This window comes from Arachis hypogaea, chromosome 20 (assembly GCF_003086295.3).
Source record: "Arachis hypogaea cultivar Tifrunner chromosome 20, arahy.Tifrunner.gnm2.J5K5, whole genome shotgun sequence".
Classification (NCBI taxonomy): domain Eukaryota; kingdom Viridiplantae; phylum Streptophyta; class Magnoliopsida; order Fabales; family Fabaceae; genus Arachis; species Arachis hypogaea.
Window position 1 is genome coordinate 119,185,333 of NC_092055.1, and position 18,612 is coordinate 119,203,944.

At 34.7% G+C, this 18,612-nt stretch overlaps 2 protein-coding genes across 6 annotated transcripts; one reads left to right on the top strand and one right to left on the bottom strand.

Annotated features, from left to right (window-relative positions):
* The first annotated feature begins 370 nt into the window (after positions 1–370).
* On the top strand, positions 371–6,124 carry LOC112784061 (uncharacterized). Of its 4 annotated transcripts, none has more exons than XM_025827165.3 (11): positions 371–972; positions 1,806–1,997; positions 2,632–2,723; positions 3,081–3,183; positions 3,373–3,632; positions 3,808–3,939; positions 4,145–4,267; positions 4,668–4,796; positions 5,047–5,267; positions 5,370–5,523; positions 5,657–6,124. In XM_025827165.3, exons 2-11 carry the CDS (start codon positions 1,817–1,819, stop codon positions 5,873–5,875), a joined length of 1,614 nt encoding a protein of 537 aa, XP_025682950.1. In that variant the 5' UTR covers positions 371–972; positions 1,806–1,816; the 3' UTR covers positions 5,876–6,124. The 4 variants fall into 4 exon arrangements, with proteins under 4 accessions (XP_025682950.1, XP_025682952.1, XP_025682953.1 ...); XM_025827167.3 differs by having other exon boundaries at positions 724–972; positions 1,891–1,997; XM_072229707.1 differs by having other exon boundaries at positions 773–972; positions 1,803–1,997.
* On the bottom strand, positions 6,041–17,465 carry LOC112784060 (endoribonuclease Dicer homolog 3a). 2 transcript variants are annotated; one of them, XM_025827164.3, is made up of 26 exons: positions 17,155–17,460; positions 16,965–17,034; positions 16,536–16,716; positions 16,314–16,427; positions 15,835–15,969; positions 15,651–15,720; positions 15,502–15,566; positions 15,256–15,387; positions 15,006–15,158; positions 14,624–14,753; positions 14,226–14,331; positions 13,918–14,110; positions 13,639–13,799; positions 13,217–13,435; positions 12,834–13,105; positions 11,262–11,533; positions 10,617–11,149; positions 10,411–10,505; positions 9,761–9,987; positions 9,441–9,650; positions 8,455–8,931; positions 8,028–8,300; positions 7,387–7,713; positions 7,033–7,276; positions 6,824–6,935; positions 6,041–6,631 (listed from the first exon to the last, which is right to left on the bottom strand). In XM_025827164.3, exons 2-26 carry the CDS (start codon positions 16,976–16,978, stop codon positions 6,424–6,426), a joined length of 4,923 nt encoding a protein of 1,640 aa, XP_025682949.1. In that variant the 5' UTR covers positions 16,979–17,034; positions 17,155–17,460; the 3' UTR covers positions 6,041–6,423. The 2 variants fall into 2 exon arrangements, with proteins under 2 accessions (XP_025682949.1, XP_025682948.1); XM_025827163.3 differs by having other exon boundaries at positions 16,965–17,465.
* Between the last annotated feature and the right edge of the window lie 1,147 nt (positions 17,466–18,612).

The window sequence follows — 18,612 nt, forward strand, 5'->3', positions numbered from 1 at the left end:
CAAGGAAGAAGAAGGTGTAGTGACGGCGTCAGTTGCAGGGGGCACAAAAGCGGTACGACGCATGGAAAAAGAAGGTGTAATGGCAGTGTGCGTTGCTTCTTTAGACGGTAGCAGTCGCAGTAAGGTGCATTGGTGACGATACAATGGAGAAAGATGAAAGGTAAAAAATTAAGATTGTGACGGATAAGTGAGATGGAATATTTGTTATTTTGGTGAACTTGAAATGCAATCTATTATTCACATTATTCGCACTTTTCATTGTCTACCTGACATAACTCATGACCATATAGATTATAGAGAATGTATAATATGTGTAAGAAAATTTTATTGTAAATTATATATAACCCACTCATCATAGCTTTGTATTTGAGGGGAAAAAGTTGGCATTTTCTACAGATTGTGTCAATTCAGTGATCAGTAATCAATGCCTTCAAACTACCGCAAAGAAATTCAAACAGCAATGATAATATTAAGCAATCAAACAGCAAAGATAATAATATTAAGCATAGTTCACAAATTCTATTTGTACAAAAGATAAAATTGTCTATGAAAAAGAAAAAGGTTCTGTAAGAACAATAATCTTAGGTGGCTTTATTTATCAAATAAAGAAAAGTAATTAGAAAACAGTAAGGCATAAAAAAAATTAATAGCCGCTAATAAAGTCAAAATAAACAAGGAGGCGCTCCAACTATTATTTAAACATGCCAGTGAGTTTGGTAGAATGTTAAATTTTCCCTCTATAATAATTTCACACTGCATAAGAATTAAGATTGGGCCAACTCAAATTCTATACGTGCACACGGTATTCTTCAGTGAAAGGCAAAAGAATAGTAGCTAAGGTGTTCGATAAAATGTCTGACACAAGAATCATTGTGATTAAGCTTGACCCTTCTTCTCAATTTTCTGTTCTGAAACAGTAAATCAAATAAGAGTCTCTCCGGTGACCATGATCCCCAGCAACACCACACGAAGGTAACTCCTCTTCCAATAATCATATTCATTCTGCAGTAAAGTGCACTACACTAATGACAATAGCACCTTTGCGCTCACTTTAAGAAAAGGGTTCTGCTCCAAGTTTCCAAACCTTTTTCTTCATAGCAAACCCTGCTTTGGGTTAATTGTGATTGTGTTACGTTGTTCCATTTCAATTTGGTTGAGCACCACTTTGACCCGCTTTTTGTGTTGCTACAACAAAGCCCCACACACTCACACACTCTCTCTCTCTTCACATGATGCAAATGCATTTTACAAAAGCAGAGATTTTTTAAAAATGGAAGAAAACTCTTTCTTTTGCGTACATTCGCAGGAAGAAAAAGAAAAGGAGAAAGAAATAAAACTCTGACCGAGACATTACTTTCACTTCGTCAGAGAGAGAGAGCACCGCATTCAAAAAAATTCCCCTTTTCTTCTTGTCCTTGCACTCTGCAAAACAAGACAACAAACACATCATTTCCTTCTTAAAAATTCCTTCTTTGTCTCCAACTCCATAACCTCAGATTCCTTTTGTTTCCGTCTTTGTTGCTCAGAAGTCAGAACCTTCTTTAACTTGCTGAAATTTTCAATTTTGGGCTTGTTTGATCACTTTAACGTGATATGGGTTTGCACTAAATTAGCCCACCTCTAATTTTCAATTCTTTCATTATCTTTTTTCTTTTCTTATTGGCTAATGGGGGTTTTTTTCCTTTCTGAATTTCAAGTTATGTAGTATGTATATGCCTCTCCGGATTCTCAATTGCCCAGTAATTGGAATATAATTTGGTTTTGAAATTTCTGCATAGTGAAAATCTTCTTGATCATTTTAGCAGTAGCTGTTATTATGGGTAGTGGTAATGGTAGAGTTGATGTTGTGAGTGGCAAGGGATGCTCAAGGCTGTTTTCATCTTCGTTCAGAGCTCTGCAGCCATTGGAGCCAATGTCTTCTGTTTCGTCCTCCCCACATATTCGATCAAATGCTCCTTTTGCTGGTCTTGTTATATGCGTTACTGGGCTATCCAAAGGTGAGAGTTTGTCTCAATTTCATCTTTGGTGTATTGAATTTGGTTTCAATTTTGTCCAGTTTTTTTTTTTTTTTTTTCAATTTCATGCATTTAATGAAAAAATAAATAAATAAACTAAGAGATCCATATTCTCTTCAGAGTCTGGCCTGATTCGTTGAGTTTTGGTAATAAGGTCTGGATACTGTTCCCTTGAGACAAAAGGAAAAGAATCATTTGTTTATTGAAACAGTGAACAGGCTCTCTGTCCCTTTTTGTTGTTTTGTGAAAGAGAGGAAGGGGTGAGAGAGAAGGGGATTGATGATTGTGCTTCTTGTAATATAAATTGTAAAATAGATGTCAAGTAAATCTGGAAGTCTTCCAACAGCGTATATGCAAATCAAGACTGCTGATATAAGCCGTTTCTATTGGAAAAAAATGTTCATATATAACTTGTTCAGAAGGATTAACTTAAGTTGTATATCATTTGATATTTGAGAGTAGATAAATATCCTGATTCCTATGCTCCTCCACCTCCCCCCCCCCTCTCTCTCTCTCTCTCTCTCTCTCTCTCTCTCTCTCTCTCTCTCTCTCTCTCTCTCTCTCTCTCAATGTGTCACAAGTTGTGGAGTAATCCCTGCTGCTTTTGTTTTGGCAGAAGCACGGAATCAAGTCATGGAGGCAACAGAAAGATTAGGTGGCCAGTATAGCCCCAATTTGCATCCACAGTGTACCCATTTGGTGGTTCAGATATCCTTTCCTCTTTCTGAAACATATTAATTTTCTTATGTGATGATAGCACAATGGTTTAGTAGGATTAGGCATTTTTGTATATTGTCACACACTGAAAAAGAAAACTGTATAATCCAATTTTTTTTCTTCTAGCTTTCATGTGCTTCAGGAGAAAATATTATATTGTATTTTATTAAGCCTTCTACTTGAATTTGATTCTACTGAATCAGAAAGACCTTATTACATGATACATAGAGTTGGCCTCTCTTGATCGTGTTGTTTTCATGGTATCAATTTTCCCTGGCATTCATATCTTCTATTCATTTTGTATTTACACTGGTTTGGTGCTGCCATTAAATCCTTAACAATCAGTACAGTTTTGGAGGACGCAAGTTTGAGCATGCGCTAAAGCATGGAGCAAAAAACGGTCTCTTTGTTGTCACACTGGGTTGGTTCGTGGACAGTGTCAGGAAAAATGGTACTTGAGCTCATTTCTTTTTCAGTCAAATAGTCCATAATTTTCAATCTACAAAAGCAACCGGTCAAGACTGTATTCTCAAAACGAATGCTTTTGTCTTGATGATGATAAGTAATCAAATATTAGATAGCAAAATTGAGCTGTTTAGCTGTAATTGTTATGAACTGAAATAGATTTTATCTGCTGCAGTGAGGTTGAGTGAGTCCCATTACAGTGTGAAGAGTAATGTGGACAATAACACACGCTTGGATGACTTTAAACTGCTTCCTGGGTATACCGGTGCCGAAAATTCTTGTCTTCCAGCAAGTCTACGTGAGACCAAGAACGTTGATAATGTTGAAGAATTTCAAAGATCTTCTGGTAGAAAATCTAATAGAAGTGTGGACTTCACTTTATCTGGTTACTCCATCTATATTGATCCAGGAATTTCATGTGAATTGAGGAACAAGGTAAAATGATGTATCCTAAAAGTAAAAATCCAGAGATTTTCTGCTCATACTAGCTGTATGTGATGTTTTCCACATTATATGGAGTCTGTTATTCATAGGGTGGTCATCATGAGTTCCGTGTTTCAATTAAGTTAGTGCATGTCCAATAAACTTAGATGCTTTGCACATTTGATAGGTTGTTGATACTGCCACGAGAGAAGGTGCTAGTCTGACGGAACGATGGTTTGTTGGCTGCAATGTTAGTCATGTAGTGACTGAAGGGACATTCGTACAAAGATATCTTGGATATTCGAGTAACCTCATCACAGTATGTGCTAAATTGTGTTTTAATATTAATCTGAAAAATGGGAATGACTCTTTTTGGAGGCATGCAATTGTGTCTGAAGGCTTGCTCTACTACATTGCTTATTTAAAAGTGCCAATAAGTATTCTGGAAGACATTAATGTTATATTGCACATTAGAAGTATTATTTATATCACAATGAAGTTCTTTGATATATGATTTGTCTCAGCCACTGTGGATTCTCAAAACAGCCAAGGAGAAATATGCACAAAGGCTTGTTCATATGTCTGCTGATTTGGCAAAGCAAGTTGGATTGATGCTTGAAGACATTCATAATGGCATTTTAAGGGAGGTAATTTCTCATTATACTCCTTTAAAACCTTGAATTCACTATCCCATTTTCTATTGTGCTTGTATGTATCTCTAGTCGTGTGTGATTAGACAGTAAACACGGATTATCAACATATTGGCAGAAGATGTAGTACTATTATTGATAACATTCTGTTTGTTGTATCTACAAAGACGTGAACCTTGATATATTGGGTGATGAAATACTTAAATAAGTTGTTGTGGGGTTTAATACATTAGATTATTGACACTTTTTCCTTATAACTGATGCTAAAGGCTTCACTTATTATATTATGAAGTTCTAAAGCCCTAGATGTTAAACAACACCCCCCCCCCCCTCTCTTTGCCCGCCCACTTGCTTCTTTGATCATGGAATCATGACATGTTTTTCATTGATATATCAGGAAATAAAGAAGCAAAAAGACAATGAAGTTCATCAGGGCAGTGAAAGTGAATATAGTTACCACGAGAGGCAACAAATAGTGAATGCTGCAAAAATTGGTGTAAGAAGTCGCCGTGGTAGGCAAATGCAGGTCAGTCTCTGTTGCAAAGTCATACGACAGTTGACCTGAACCTACCTGTTAGGGCCTCTAAGAATACCAGTTTGCTGATGTTTTATAATTTTTTTTCTGAAGAGCATCAACTGATTAATTTTGTAAGCCAGTACTGGAAGAATTTGAGAGTTTTAGGCATGTGCATAAATGATTCCTAAGTGACACAGCTGTAAGAATTCATCGTGTTCTATATATGACTAAACATTGGATCCATGACTTTGCTTTTCAGACTTGTCAGACTCCAATTCGTCCTATAACTCCTAACAACCTTCTAGACTCTATCAGCTGGTCTATATCCGAGCCAACTTCAGCTGCTTCCATCTACACAGATTCTTTCAGTGTTGAAGATCATACTGAAAATCATAATACTTCAATATTTCTTGGTGCAAAAGGGGATGGCAAGGACTCAGAAGCTTCATTTTCAAACTCCACTCGTCATCTGACCGAAAGGTTGTTGGCTCCCTCTATGCCATAAGGTTTATATTTTCATTGTGGTGCATGTGACATTATTTAGATTCTTGTAATCTTAATAATTTCCCTGCCTTTTTCCAGCGAGAAATCAGAGTTGATATTTAAAAGCCATTTTCTCACCATACTCTTCCCAATCGACCGATTTGCCGAGATGGGTCCTTCTTCACAAACTTTCTTCAGCCATAATGGTTTTACATGTCTTCAGGTGTTGGATCATATCCATGCATTTTATCAGGTGCAATATTTATTCTCTTGAAATTTTGCATGCATGTTTTCTTAGCTTTCTGGTTCAATTTGGTTTCTATTGTTTATATTTGCACTGAGTCGCTGACTCCACAATGATTGTGTAAATTCTACTTTTATGTTAGGAGAATATGTCAAACCAAGAAATAGAAGCTGCAATTCATACCGATTCACGACATGCTGATAGGCTTAGATCAGTGTACCGCAGTAAAGAAACTGCAGAGCGTGGCTTTGTGTTGTTCAAACGCATTGAATTTTTGGGAAGTCGCACTAGTTTTGAAATGTTGAAGCGTGTAACTGGGGACAACAACTCCAATGTGTATGAGCTATTACTTAGGGCTTAAGGTATATGAACCAAGTTAGAATGGCCAGTTCAGGTAGCATGCAAAGTTTTTTTTTTTTTTTTTTTCAATGTATAATTAGTCTTGATGGCATTTAAGAATTTTAAGTGTTGCCAAATTATTTGAATGTTGTTAAGATGTATATGGGAACAAGTGTAAGTTCAGGTGTAGGAATAATAACTGTTTCGTACTCAAGTGATAAATTGAATTCACATCAAATTGTTAAGTTATACAACAAAAATTATAACCCTACTTCCTGTGTTCCTGTGTTGAGTTTCCTACTCTTTTTATCTAGTGATTTATTTTACTCCCAGTTCTCTCAGGGAGGACTTCTTCAAGAGACATTTTTTGTTTCCCAGGACTCGTCCTTCTCCACCCCAAATTGGTAATATAGTGCCACAATTTTACACCCACAATACATAAAAAAACCATGGTCTTGTATCACTGATTTGAGAGAGTTTGTCAAATCAATGGCACAAAATAATAGTGTCTTATGTGTTGTGGCCACAAAGTCGTGGTACTACTATTATCTTATACAAGAGGCAGAGAGACTAAGCATCATCAATCTTAAGCTTCCCCAGTCGTTGCAGCTCATGAAGTATTTTAACTGCAGCAGAGTCATATGAACTCTTCTTATCAGCTCTAGCTTCTCCTGTGCATTCTATATTACCATCATTCGGTATGCACAAGGTTATTTTTGACACAAAGCAGTTGACTCCCTTTGTTCCTTCCAGGCCTTCGCTGGATTCAAACAGGGATCTGTACAAAAAGACACTGGTAAGAAGTAATGCCGTATTCCGGAGCAGAACTTTCTTTTATTTTTTTTCCCTCTTTCTTTTCACAGTCCATGTCATTACTTGGACCAAGCTAATATGCATATATGAATGCTAAAAATGATTAGAAAAAGTATGAGGAATGAGTGATGAAGTACAAATTAATTTGTGGATTCACCTATCTTTATACTCTGTTGAATCATATTCTGGCAATGGCCACTGTAATCTCTTGCACAGTTCATATAGTGTGGTTCGGGGTCCTCCTTTCTTCATATTGATAGATGCAATAACTGTAGAAGATGAATCAGCAATGAAGTGAGAAATCTAAGCATCAGTCTATATTCTGATAAAAGCACAAAAATGAAGAATGAAAACAATGACACAAACCTGGAATGGAATCAGAGTCCTCAGGAGATGAGTCTTTGTGGGGCAAAGAAACAGCAGATGCAATTTCTTCTGTGTTAGTTTCATCCACTTTCGCCCTCTTATTCGCTACTGTCTTTGACGAATGTCCATCTGTTAGAGCAGTGCAAATACCAATATTGGTTTCTGGATTAGACGAATCGCATAGATAGTCAGGATTCTCTCTTTTTCTCTTTGGCACGCTACTGCCATGTGAAATTCCCTTCTTCTGTACAATCACAGATAAAGAAAGAAAGATGACCACAAGAGGCTGTATAATATATATTAGAAATTAAGAACATATCATATCTCAGAATATATTCAGACAAAAGAACCGACCTTGAGATCTTTCAACAAGTGAAATGCAGCTTCTCCTTTTGCTATTTTTTTAGTCATTCCGTTTCCCTTCCGAACTAAGAGTGTGTTTTCCAGTTGTACACTAAGCTCAGCATGCACAGTAGTTCCCTTCCTTTTACAATTTTCTTTGATAAAATATCCAAGAGAGCCACATAATTCAATTAGTTCACGCAACGGAGGCAATTCAAGTTTATCAGGGGTAACAATGGGAGACAACAGAGGATTGAAAATTCTCCACACTTCATCAAGATTGAGCTTGGTATCAACTAGTATAGCCCCAGCAATACTTTCCACTAGATCTCCAAGTGCCTATCATGCGTAGAAAATGATCATTAAAATCATCTCTAACAAAACTAACAGGAAAATACTAAAATTGATTTGGTTAATTCCTTTGATTCAAGTGCATGTATAAATCCACCAAAAGATACTTGAATTTGAGTAAATTTTAAGTCTACTTTTAAGTATTTGATTATTTTTGCGTATACTACTTCACTCATTTTACCTATTCTTAGTCAGAGTAATATATCAAATCATTAAAAAAAAAAAAAGCCATGTGAAATCAATTGCAAGTTTGCAACCATATCTCGAGTTTGAAACATAGAATGATCACTCTAGGAACCAACCTTGGGGGCTTTAATGCCTGGGAGTGATCTGGTACTGCTCTCTGATTCAGAAATGACCTTAACATATTCTGATATCTGGCTCACCAAATCTCCAGAGCTGAGCAGAAGGTGTGGGTAAAGGTTTCGTCTAACGGCAACTTGAGCAAAATTGTCATTATTGACAGAAGCAGAACGCAAGTCAGTCAGCTCTCCTGGATCAATATCTTTATGGCTCTGATAAAGATGCCATGTAATAAGAAGATCCAATACAGAGTCGCCGAGAAATTCAAGCCTCTGCCAGAAAGTCAAGTAGTGGGAATTGAGAAAACGAATAGATAATATCTAATGTGTATAACACCACCATAAATGAACTTGCATATTAGACGGTAAATAAATAACTAATCTATGCGAGTTAATTATGAATGGAATTCACGAAACTTCACATTACCTCGTAGCAGCAACCAATCCCAAGTTCAGCCTCAGATACATGTGTCATTGCCTCCAGTAAGAGTCCCTTAACAGAAAATTTATACCCAATTTTCATTTCAAGGGTTGCAATCTCGTCTTGTTTTGGTGCATATGTATGGAGAGATGCAGCAGCAATGGCTTCCTCAACCAAGGACGGTTCTAGCTCAGAATCAATGCCAAGCCACTTCATGACATGTAGTGCAGCAATCAATCCGCCAACTACATAGTATGCTCCTATAAGAGCTTCAACACAATCAGAAATTGTCTTTGAACACATCCAGCGGTGACCCTGGTCACAAAGCTTTCCGACCACAACTTTTGGATCTTCAGTCTGGAATTTTCCATCCACAGGAACTTCTGGGGTTTCCACCCCACATTCACAAGAAACAACATGTATAGAACGCTGTCCTGGAGCAACCCAACGGCGTGGTTCAAATGCAGAATCTTGGATATAGCCCTACTCAAGAAAACAGCACAATAATATGAAATTAACTCAATTGATTGCTTGGCCACTTATTGAAAGCCTCATAACAAGTTTACTTTGGGATAAAAAATCCCCAGAATGTAAGACACACAATTATTAAACTAACCGTATAATAAAAGAAATTTCTACATAATAAATTAATCATGGGAGAAAAAATAACAAAAAAAAAAGATCACAGTGCCTGTGTTCAATTTTATGTCATAGGATTAGGATCTGAAGAGTTAATTACTTGTATAAAGTATTCCACCGTTTCTTACTTCCCTCTTTCGAAAGTGTGGTTTTCAAACAAAGGAAGCTGAGAGTTAAATACTGACCCTGGTAGAGAATGTCCATGCCTGAAGTCTCTTTGAGGCTTATCATGATCAAGTGAAGTACAAAATTATCCGTAACTTGTACCAAACAGCTTAAGCTTTCAAGTACACTACTCCATTGACATTATCAAAGATTCAAAGTAATAAAAATCTTAGTAAAAATCTTAGTACCTGTAATTTGCGATTTATTCCCAGTTTATGCAGAGTTGAATTACAAACAGCCCACTTCCGTCTATCAGATAATTTTCCTTCATGTTCCTTAGGATATTTAAGAAAGAGATGACAGCTCACTACAAACTTAAGAACAGAATCTCCTAGCAACTCAAGACGTTCCATTGAAAAATTTTCACAGCATCTTAAGGTTGTCAGTGCTTCTAGAATCTATCATTGGAAAAAAGGAAAGAAAAGAAAAAGGCATATGATTATCATAATGAAAAAGAAGAAATTAAACTCAGTATCTTATCCTCATAATCCAATCATGTTGGACAAACCAGAGAGCTAGGTATGCTGATATTGCTACTCTGACCATCTATCTCTCGTCTAAGCTGACTGGACAACGTGAGAGATTCAAGACGATGCATCAATGATGGTAGCAAGTACATTGACTTTAAAACATGTCTTTTAACATCAAGAATAAATAAAAGCTCAGGTGGAATGTGAACATGCGCAGGCATTTTGGTGTTTGCTGGGCCAATTTGCGATGACTTATCCTTCTCATCTGTGGAACTCAGAATATATTATAATCAGAATTCAGAAATTTAAACATAGCGCACTTGCATTGCTAGCACATTTTTAATTTGGTACAACATTATAAATATATGAAGATTTGCGGTTTAGGACCTTTTTCTTTTTATTACTGTTGTATACAAAACCACAAGTGCCACATTTGAATTTACTCTAATAAAAAATTTCATGATTTTGCAATTTACCTCAAAAAGTTTTGAAATTTAGCATTAATATGATTAAAAAGAACCTAAGCTTTCCCCCCTTGTGGTTTATATGGAGTTCAAAATTTCATGGATGAGAGCTCATTTGAATTGTCAGGGTAAAAATGTGCAATGCTGGTATATAATGTAATTTTGAATGAAGATTTCTCACAAGCAAAGTGGCGCAAGATAAACTTCGAATAGAATTAACCGACCTTCCTCATAGAAATTCAAAAGAACATTGTGTGCATTATGACTTTGCTTCAAACGTAATAAAGGTTGTCCTGGATGTTTCATAGCAATCCCATAGCTGACAATGATCAAGATGTTTAGGTAACTACATGAATAATCTATGAATGGCAAAGCAATAAAAGCAAGGGAAAGAGAAAATATGGGGTGTATGGTAAAGCAAATCAGGCACCTTTTCTTGAAGTATTCTGCGAAGGTCATGTGGTTCTCTGGAGACTTCTCATCGTTTCCATCAAACGGACTTTCAGCGCATAGCTTGTTATCTGCTTCAAGAATACAATACATTCTTCCAGTGTGAATAGCCAAAACTACCCGATTCTTTATACTGTTAGCATCAACTACACAATTGGCAAAGTGAATTTTATCTGTGCCTTCACAGGCCACCTTTGATGAATTAGCATCACAAGGTGACACAATTTTACTGCCCCCATCATAATCTCCAGCAACCAGTGAAAACTTGTTCCTTAAAAATTCAACTGCAGGAGCACAAGAACTTATTCCAGACCAATTTATTTCCAAAGATCCTTTAGATTCATCATCCCCTTTTTGTAGTGGTAGAAGCAAATAGAAGTGTGGACTCCACAGTGATTTTGTGTCTTTCTGAAGCAAGAATTCCCTCTCTCCTTTTACTGATTTGGACTTATGAACCAATCTCCCAAACAAACCATTGAAAAAAACCTCATGGAAGCATTTTGCATACATCATCTGGTAGATAACAGACAACAAAGCAATGAAAGCGTCACGTTAAACCTTCAGAAGAAACTATTATCAGTGATCTATTCTACAATCTACAATGGATAAGACATTATTTCCAGACCTGTTCAGCATTCAAATAAACTTGTCCACAGAAAGATAAGGAAGCCTTTACGGTTTTTTTTATCAAATAAAGATCTAATTCAATATTTCCAACATCATCGTCAAACTTTGACTCAATCAGGAGAACAAATCCTGAGAAGATTTCACCGACAATGCTGCATTTGAAATCAAATCTATAGGCATAAAATTTGGCTCCGTCTAGTTTGTCTTCAATTGTACCACATAAAGCTCGAATGCTGGCTGTGCCATGTAATTCTTTTCTTCTTGTGGTTCCTGCAAATGCAAAAAAGCAAAGCAGGATTAAAATAAGGCAGATTAAGCAGTTAAATAGTTTGGATGTAAAACAAAAATTTGCATGTCCCAGTACAAAAATATATACCAAAAATCAGTCACCCACGTAAAATACATGTTGGAATAGGAAATTCAGATGAAAATGTGTGAAACAAGAAGACATAAATATACACAATACATGATGACTGATTTTTTGTGTTCATAGTATTTTTGCAAAAATATATGTATGCTTTAATAAATGCAACTAACACATCATTGTAGAACTTTGACATGTTTGCATTTTAGTTTACCAAATCAAACAGGAAACATTCATCAAGTGTCGAATAGTTATAAGTTAGTATCTCATTTATCCATAATATTTGAAATATCTTTTTCAAAAATGAAAAGTACGGAGACATGATACATTATCACATACATCAAAAAATAAGTACATGTCACATGATGAACAACTTTTAGGTGTCCGATAAGGGAGCGCCTAATTAATTTGGATAACTTTCTCCATCATAAATGCAGCTTTCAATTGCAGAAAGCTTTTTGGTATAAAAAAGCGATGTTGAATTTCTACAGGGTAAAAATAGCATCTTTCTAAAAGCTACAATTTTGAGCTATTTCTTGGTAAATTCATAGGTTCAAAAGTTAACCATAAAATTACTTGAGCTTTCTCCCACTTCAACAAATAATACAGTACATCTCATACTTTTCGTAATTCACGGACAAAAGTCTTATTTTATACATTCAAAATAAAATATAAAATCTTAGTCCCTTTTCAACACACATTTCTAAGCACAGAGCTGATTTTTGTAAACTAATTTTTTTTTTATTCCCAGTTAATCCAAACACATACTAAATTGTAAATGTAGGGTCTGCATATAGATTGCAAAACACAACACTTTGACCATCAGATCTGAAAGTTGATGGTGATTACTTCAAAAAGGATTGTGGTTCAGAGGTGTCACTGCATTGTTCCCAGTAAACATCTATATCATGACAATTTCATAAATAATATATTTATTGCAGTATCTACTACTTCCATGCCACCATAGGAAGATGCTTCATAAAGGTAGCTCTCTTTGCATCACTACATCGTTAAATCCTGTAAAGGATATCCAAAACATGTATGCAGGCGACAATGATATAATATTTTCCTTTTTTTTACCAAATACATACTTGCAAAGGATATTTGTAAGTTTATATGTTAACTGTAATTGCAAATTGAAATTAGAAATATATTCCAGCAGAATTACCCTCAAAGGTAGTAAATTATTTAGCAAAGAATTTATACCTGCACCTGATCCTGTACCAGATTCTTGGTTTTGCACACTATGTTCAGCTTCTGGAGGCTTTTCAGTGAAAGGGACAAGATGATCATTCAAGGCATGCATCTGATGCAGCTTCTTACAAGCTTCTAAACAGACAAGATTCCTTGCCAAACGGACATCTTTACCCAAGGGACCGACTATTGTTTGGAAAGCTGCATTAGGTGGTAATGTTAATTTACACCTGTATGCCCCTTCAAAAGGCAGGAATTCAAAATTGGGCTTTGCACGGGGGTACCTAAGAGAATAAAATTCAAATTGTATTCATAAGTTTTCTCTCTCTCTCTTTTTTTTGATACTATGCTTCGAGAAATCAAAAAATAGAACACAGAATAGGATAGGTCCATACTCATCACATGGGAGCTTTTCACAATATCGATTTAAAAGACTAACACTTGAGTCCAAGTTGACTGATGCTCCAGTAGACTCAACATAATATATATTTGATTTTACTTCCGTAATCACCCTTAAATTAGAAGCATGATCTTCTTTATATATAGCCGCTTCAGTCACGGATCGCTCACTCCTGATGATGTCAAACAGTTTATTTCTTTGATCCATGTTTCCCCTGTACACCAAAAAGAGAGAAAGATGTTACAAAAGGTATGGAAGACTAGAGATCCTCAAATTACAAAAGGATTATTAACGATTTAAACGGAAATTGCTAAGGAGGATGCACTAAAAGTATGTTCAAGGGAAAAAAGGAAATTCCCGAAACAAAATAACTTCTGTGTATGTCACATGGAGAGCCGAAAAAACTGGAATACACACCTCTCCAACATCACAATAAATTGGGAGTCATCCTGCCTAGATCTTCCCCGAGACTGGACATAACTGCGACATGTGTTCGGTAGGTCAAAACGTATCACACATGAGCACTTTGGCACATGAATTCCTTCCTCAATTACCTCGGTTGTAAATAATATATTGACCTAAACAAAATGATTAATAACCTATTATGAACTTTCAAAACCAACATTTATGAGAATTTTACTGAAAATAGAGGAGGCTTTGCTACAACTTGATTAATACGACGCAGTGAACAAGTACCTTTCCAGAACGAAAAGAATCCAATGTTTCCTTCTGCTTCTTAGCAGTCAGTGAACCAGCTGACGTATTGTTTCCGGTTAAATAGGAAACTGTAAAATGAGATATCTGTGGAACTTTCTTTATAAATCTTTCAATCACCTTTGCTGTGATGATTCTTTCGACAAAAACAAGGCACAATACCTCACATGAATGTCTGCAAACATAAAGCATGATAGATTATCAACATTTTTATGATAGATAGGTGATACAACTTAAATGCAAAAGAAAACTAATTATATGACAAGTAAAATGGATCCATTGTTCCATACCCAAATGACTGGAAGAGTTTAATAAGTTCAAGTAATTTGGGAGATAAGTATCCCAGGTCTACTGCCTTTGAAAAATTAAGATCAAGCTCTGGAATCTTGTTATCATCTGAAGCAACAATAGTTAAAGATTAGATGCAGAGACCATATATATGGCAATGCACAAACAAATATTGCATGGTATCATTTATTCGAATGCTGTCCAAAACGTAACATATCATTTTTCATAGAGAATGACTGGACGAGAAACTAATGAGCTCTTTAGAGGATTTATTTATTCTAAAACAGAAAAATGTATATTAGTATATAAAATCTTATTAGTATAACAATGTCAATACAATTACTATATTAGTATAAAAGTGAGTTTGTCATAAGCAAATGAATTATATCAAAATGCATACCAAGATGGAGGGATTCTTCAACTATTTGCATGACTACGTCAATGAATGCTTTGCACTGACTAAAACCTTTTCGGTAAACTTCACACTCTCCTTCGACTTTGGAGAAATTTTCATGCCATATTTTAACAGCCTGCGTACATATTAACGATTTATTAGTAAATATAAGAAACAATGGAAATGATTGATGAATGTACATAAATTTGTACATTTCCCATATGCTACGGAGAATCAGTCATTAAAAAGATTAGGACCATCAATTACAGGACTCTTAGTACATTTACAAAATGTTAGAAAAAAGAAAGAGAACATTGTTCCATTTTTCTTTTCCTTTATGGCATAATCTTTCTTTACAGTTTACACAATTTCAGTGTTTGATAAGCACCTCATAAGCACATAGGAGGCCAAGATCTTCAAGGCAATACAAGACTCTTGCAAGTTCATTGGACATCCGCTTATGCAGCGTATTTAATTTATTCTCCACATCCTTAGAGTTACCATCAGTTGAGCTTTGTAATTCCGATAACAATGCACCAGACTGTCCAAAGAGAATAACTTCTGTCAGTATCCATTAATGTAGGAAGATTAATTGAGGGGGAACATAGTCATATACATGTAACATGAACCAAAAATACCTTGGACCACAAGTCTTCAATCTTTGGCTTCAAATTCAAATCAGGGAATTGTGCCTGGTCATAATATCTACAACTTTCTTTTGCAGAAGGTATATATACCTCCATCTCGGTCCTATCTTCTACAGTATATCTCTTAAGAAATAAAAAATGAAAATCTATTAAACTTCCTTTTTTGTTGAAAAGATACTTAGTCATGTGCACTCATGGAAAAAAATTATTGAGTCAAAATCTAGAAATCACTAATACCCGAGAATCCAAGATACTTTCCAGTTCTGATATCTGACCCTCACAATCCACAGAAGAGGAAACACCTAACAAATATGTAATACATAATGAGTCAACATCAAGAAATTACTAACAGTATACCTGGATAGTTAGGGACACAAAAAAGTTACCTTTTTTACCTACTGGTGATGCTGTCATTCCAAAAATTTTAGGCTTTTCATCAGCCTTGTGATAGAATTCCTTCATAGCACAGGCAATAAAATCATATGTAAATATATTCTGATTACCTAATAAAGAGCAACCAAAAACGGCCAAAAAGAGAAAAAAGTGTATGATGAAGGAAATACAACTCACCTTCATTACTTTTGCATAGGGATGGTTACCAGTTGCTCGATGACACTCATCAATAATCATCAAGCATATTGATTCCATCTTCAAGAAAGCCTTTCTTAGAGCGTCCAAAAGAAGCTGGGGTGTCATAACCAGTACCTATTAAACATCAAATATCACGGTTATAATAACCATAGAGCTAGGCCAAGAATATTCATGAGTTTATCAGCATAATTAACCAAACCAATTGTTTGTAAAACATGTCACTTAGATTTGAGATCACACCAAAAGCCATTCAAAGATTCACATTGATATAAAAATTCATAGACTCTTTAAGTAATTATAGTAGCATATACAGATAATTCATATAAAAATAACTAATCTTTGCCAACAAAGCCATCAAAAGCAAAAAAGACCATAATAATTAATGAAAATGAAATCAACCATGATTGAAGGAAGACAAACATAAGTAGCATTATTAGGAGCATGTCATAAAAACATACCTCATTTTCACTAATTTCCTTCTCCCAGATACTTAAATCCCATGCGTCCACTCCTTTTGCCCCATAATACTCCTGAACTTGAAAATCTGTAAGATCTTTTATATTCTTATATTGCTGCAAGGGGAAACAAAACAGCAAATAAATTTAACCTGCGACTGTAGTCAAACCAAGAGAGAAAAAAAGAAAAACCATAAAAGGGGAGAAAAATCTCGGGGAACAAGCCTGGTTGACAAGATGAACGGTTGGAGCTAAGAAAATAATCAACTTTTTCGAGCCACTGGACCTGATAGCTTGACCAATGTTCTTCATAAGCAACACAGCTATTAAGGTCTTACCAGCACCTGTATCCAATACTGCTATTGTGTTCCTCTTCTTTGCAACTTCAAATACTTCTAATTGATACCTGTACGGAAAACAATTAACCACAATAATACAAATATAGGCAAGGTTATATTACCATCATCCAAAATAAAGAAATTGCAAGGAACAACAAAGACTCAAACTTTAATGAATTATGATCATTCTGCGGCATTACCCACACATGAAACACCAGAATAAAAAAAAGGGCGAAACAAACAGGAATGAAATTAACTATTTAATTAAACAGAAGAAAAAAATTAAGCCCAAGAAAGAGAGAAGAAAAGGAGGTACCCTCTAGGGTCCATGGTCTGGGGTGTCTCGGAAGGGAGTGAACCTGATTCTGATTCCTCAGCACAAGGTTCTGTGTATAAGTGATTAAAAGTTCGGTTGGGACAAGGTTGGTTCTGGTTTGATGAATCCATGTTGAAGAAAAAATGAAAAAGGAAGAAAATTTGGCAGTGAAAACAAGAAAAGATTGGACCTTTATAAGTACAACAATAATGGGGTAATGGGAAGAAGCAACATTGTCGACGCGATCACCCCAAACAGAAAAGAGAGCAGTGAGCTTAGGAGTGTGAAGAAACTGAACTGAAGTGAACGCCTTCACTTGACCACGTGTCAATCAATTCTTTATAGAAATAATTAAAAATTAAGATAAAATAAGAGAAGAATGAGAGAGTGAAACAGAACTGAAAGAGGTCAAAGTTGTTTTCAAGTGTTTCTGTTGTTGAAGCAGAAAAAACATGAACAACAAATTATTGTCCTTGTCATCTCAAACACGTGATATACGATGATTTGTGCGTGAAGTCTGAACTATTTCGTTAAAAGAATTAACTTCTAATTTGGTCCCAAAGATTCAGCACCCCAAAAAAGTTTTTGAAACATATTAATATATTATCAATAAAATCATTTTTGAATGATTTAAAAATATAATAAAATTAATTAATAAATATTATACTTTTTATAAGTGATAAAAAAATTTAAAACTTAACAAGTAGTTTATTCATTTGATACAAATTTAATATTTAGTTTTTTTTGTATTTTTAAGCTTTCTAAAAAAAATTTGTCGTTAATATTTTTTAAAATTATTTTTAAGTGATATAAATTTTTGGGTACTATTTTAGTAATTTTTTTCATTAAAATTTTATATTTCTTTGAAAAATTTAATTTTGAGATACTTAGGAATGCAAAAAATATATAATATTAAAATCTTGATAAATGATAGTCAAAACTGATATGCATGTAATAGTGAAATTATCTAATTAAATATTTAGATTTGTAACTAATTAAAATTAATCATAATTTGGTTTGAAAAATATCATAATTAATAAGACATAATTAAGTATATAGAACTTAATTGCATTGTGCGATATATAAACTAATATATTTTTTATTCACTTTGAATTTGTGTCAATATTAACTAATTTTTTAAGTAAAAATATTAGTTCCTAATATTCTTTGAAATAAATTAACGAGAATAAAATTGAAAAATAAAAGTAAATGTGAGAAGGGACATAAAATCTCCAATATTGAAAATCACCTCTGAATGGTTATTTATGTGGTTTGGAGGATGAATCATTAAAGATATATGCTATGTGGTATGGGGGATGAATCATTAAAGATATATGTAACATCAGAAAATCATATTTGTTATTGAAATATTGGATATTCTGATATTGGACGTCTTTAAATTTTTTTAAAATCAGTATAATAATTGTAAAATCCGGTTAATTAATGGTTAATTAATTCATAAATTAAAATATATTATAAAAAATGAGAAAATGAGATTTTTATGGTTTAATGTGAAAACGAAATTTAAAACGAGAATTTTAATACCAATTTTAAAAAAATCAGCTCAAAATTGAGTCGAACGGACCGAATCGAACCAGCTGGACCATATTGGGCCCTTGGTTCAGTCCAATACCCAATTAAATGAAGG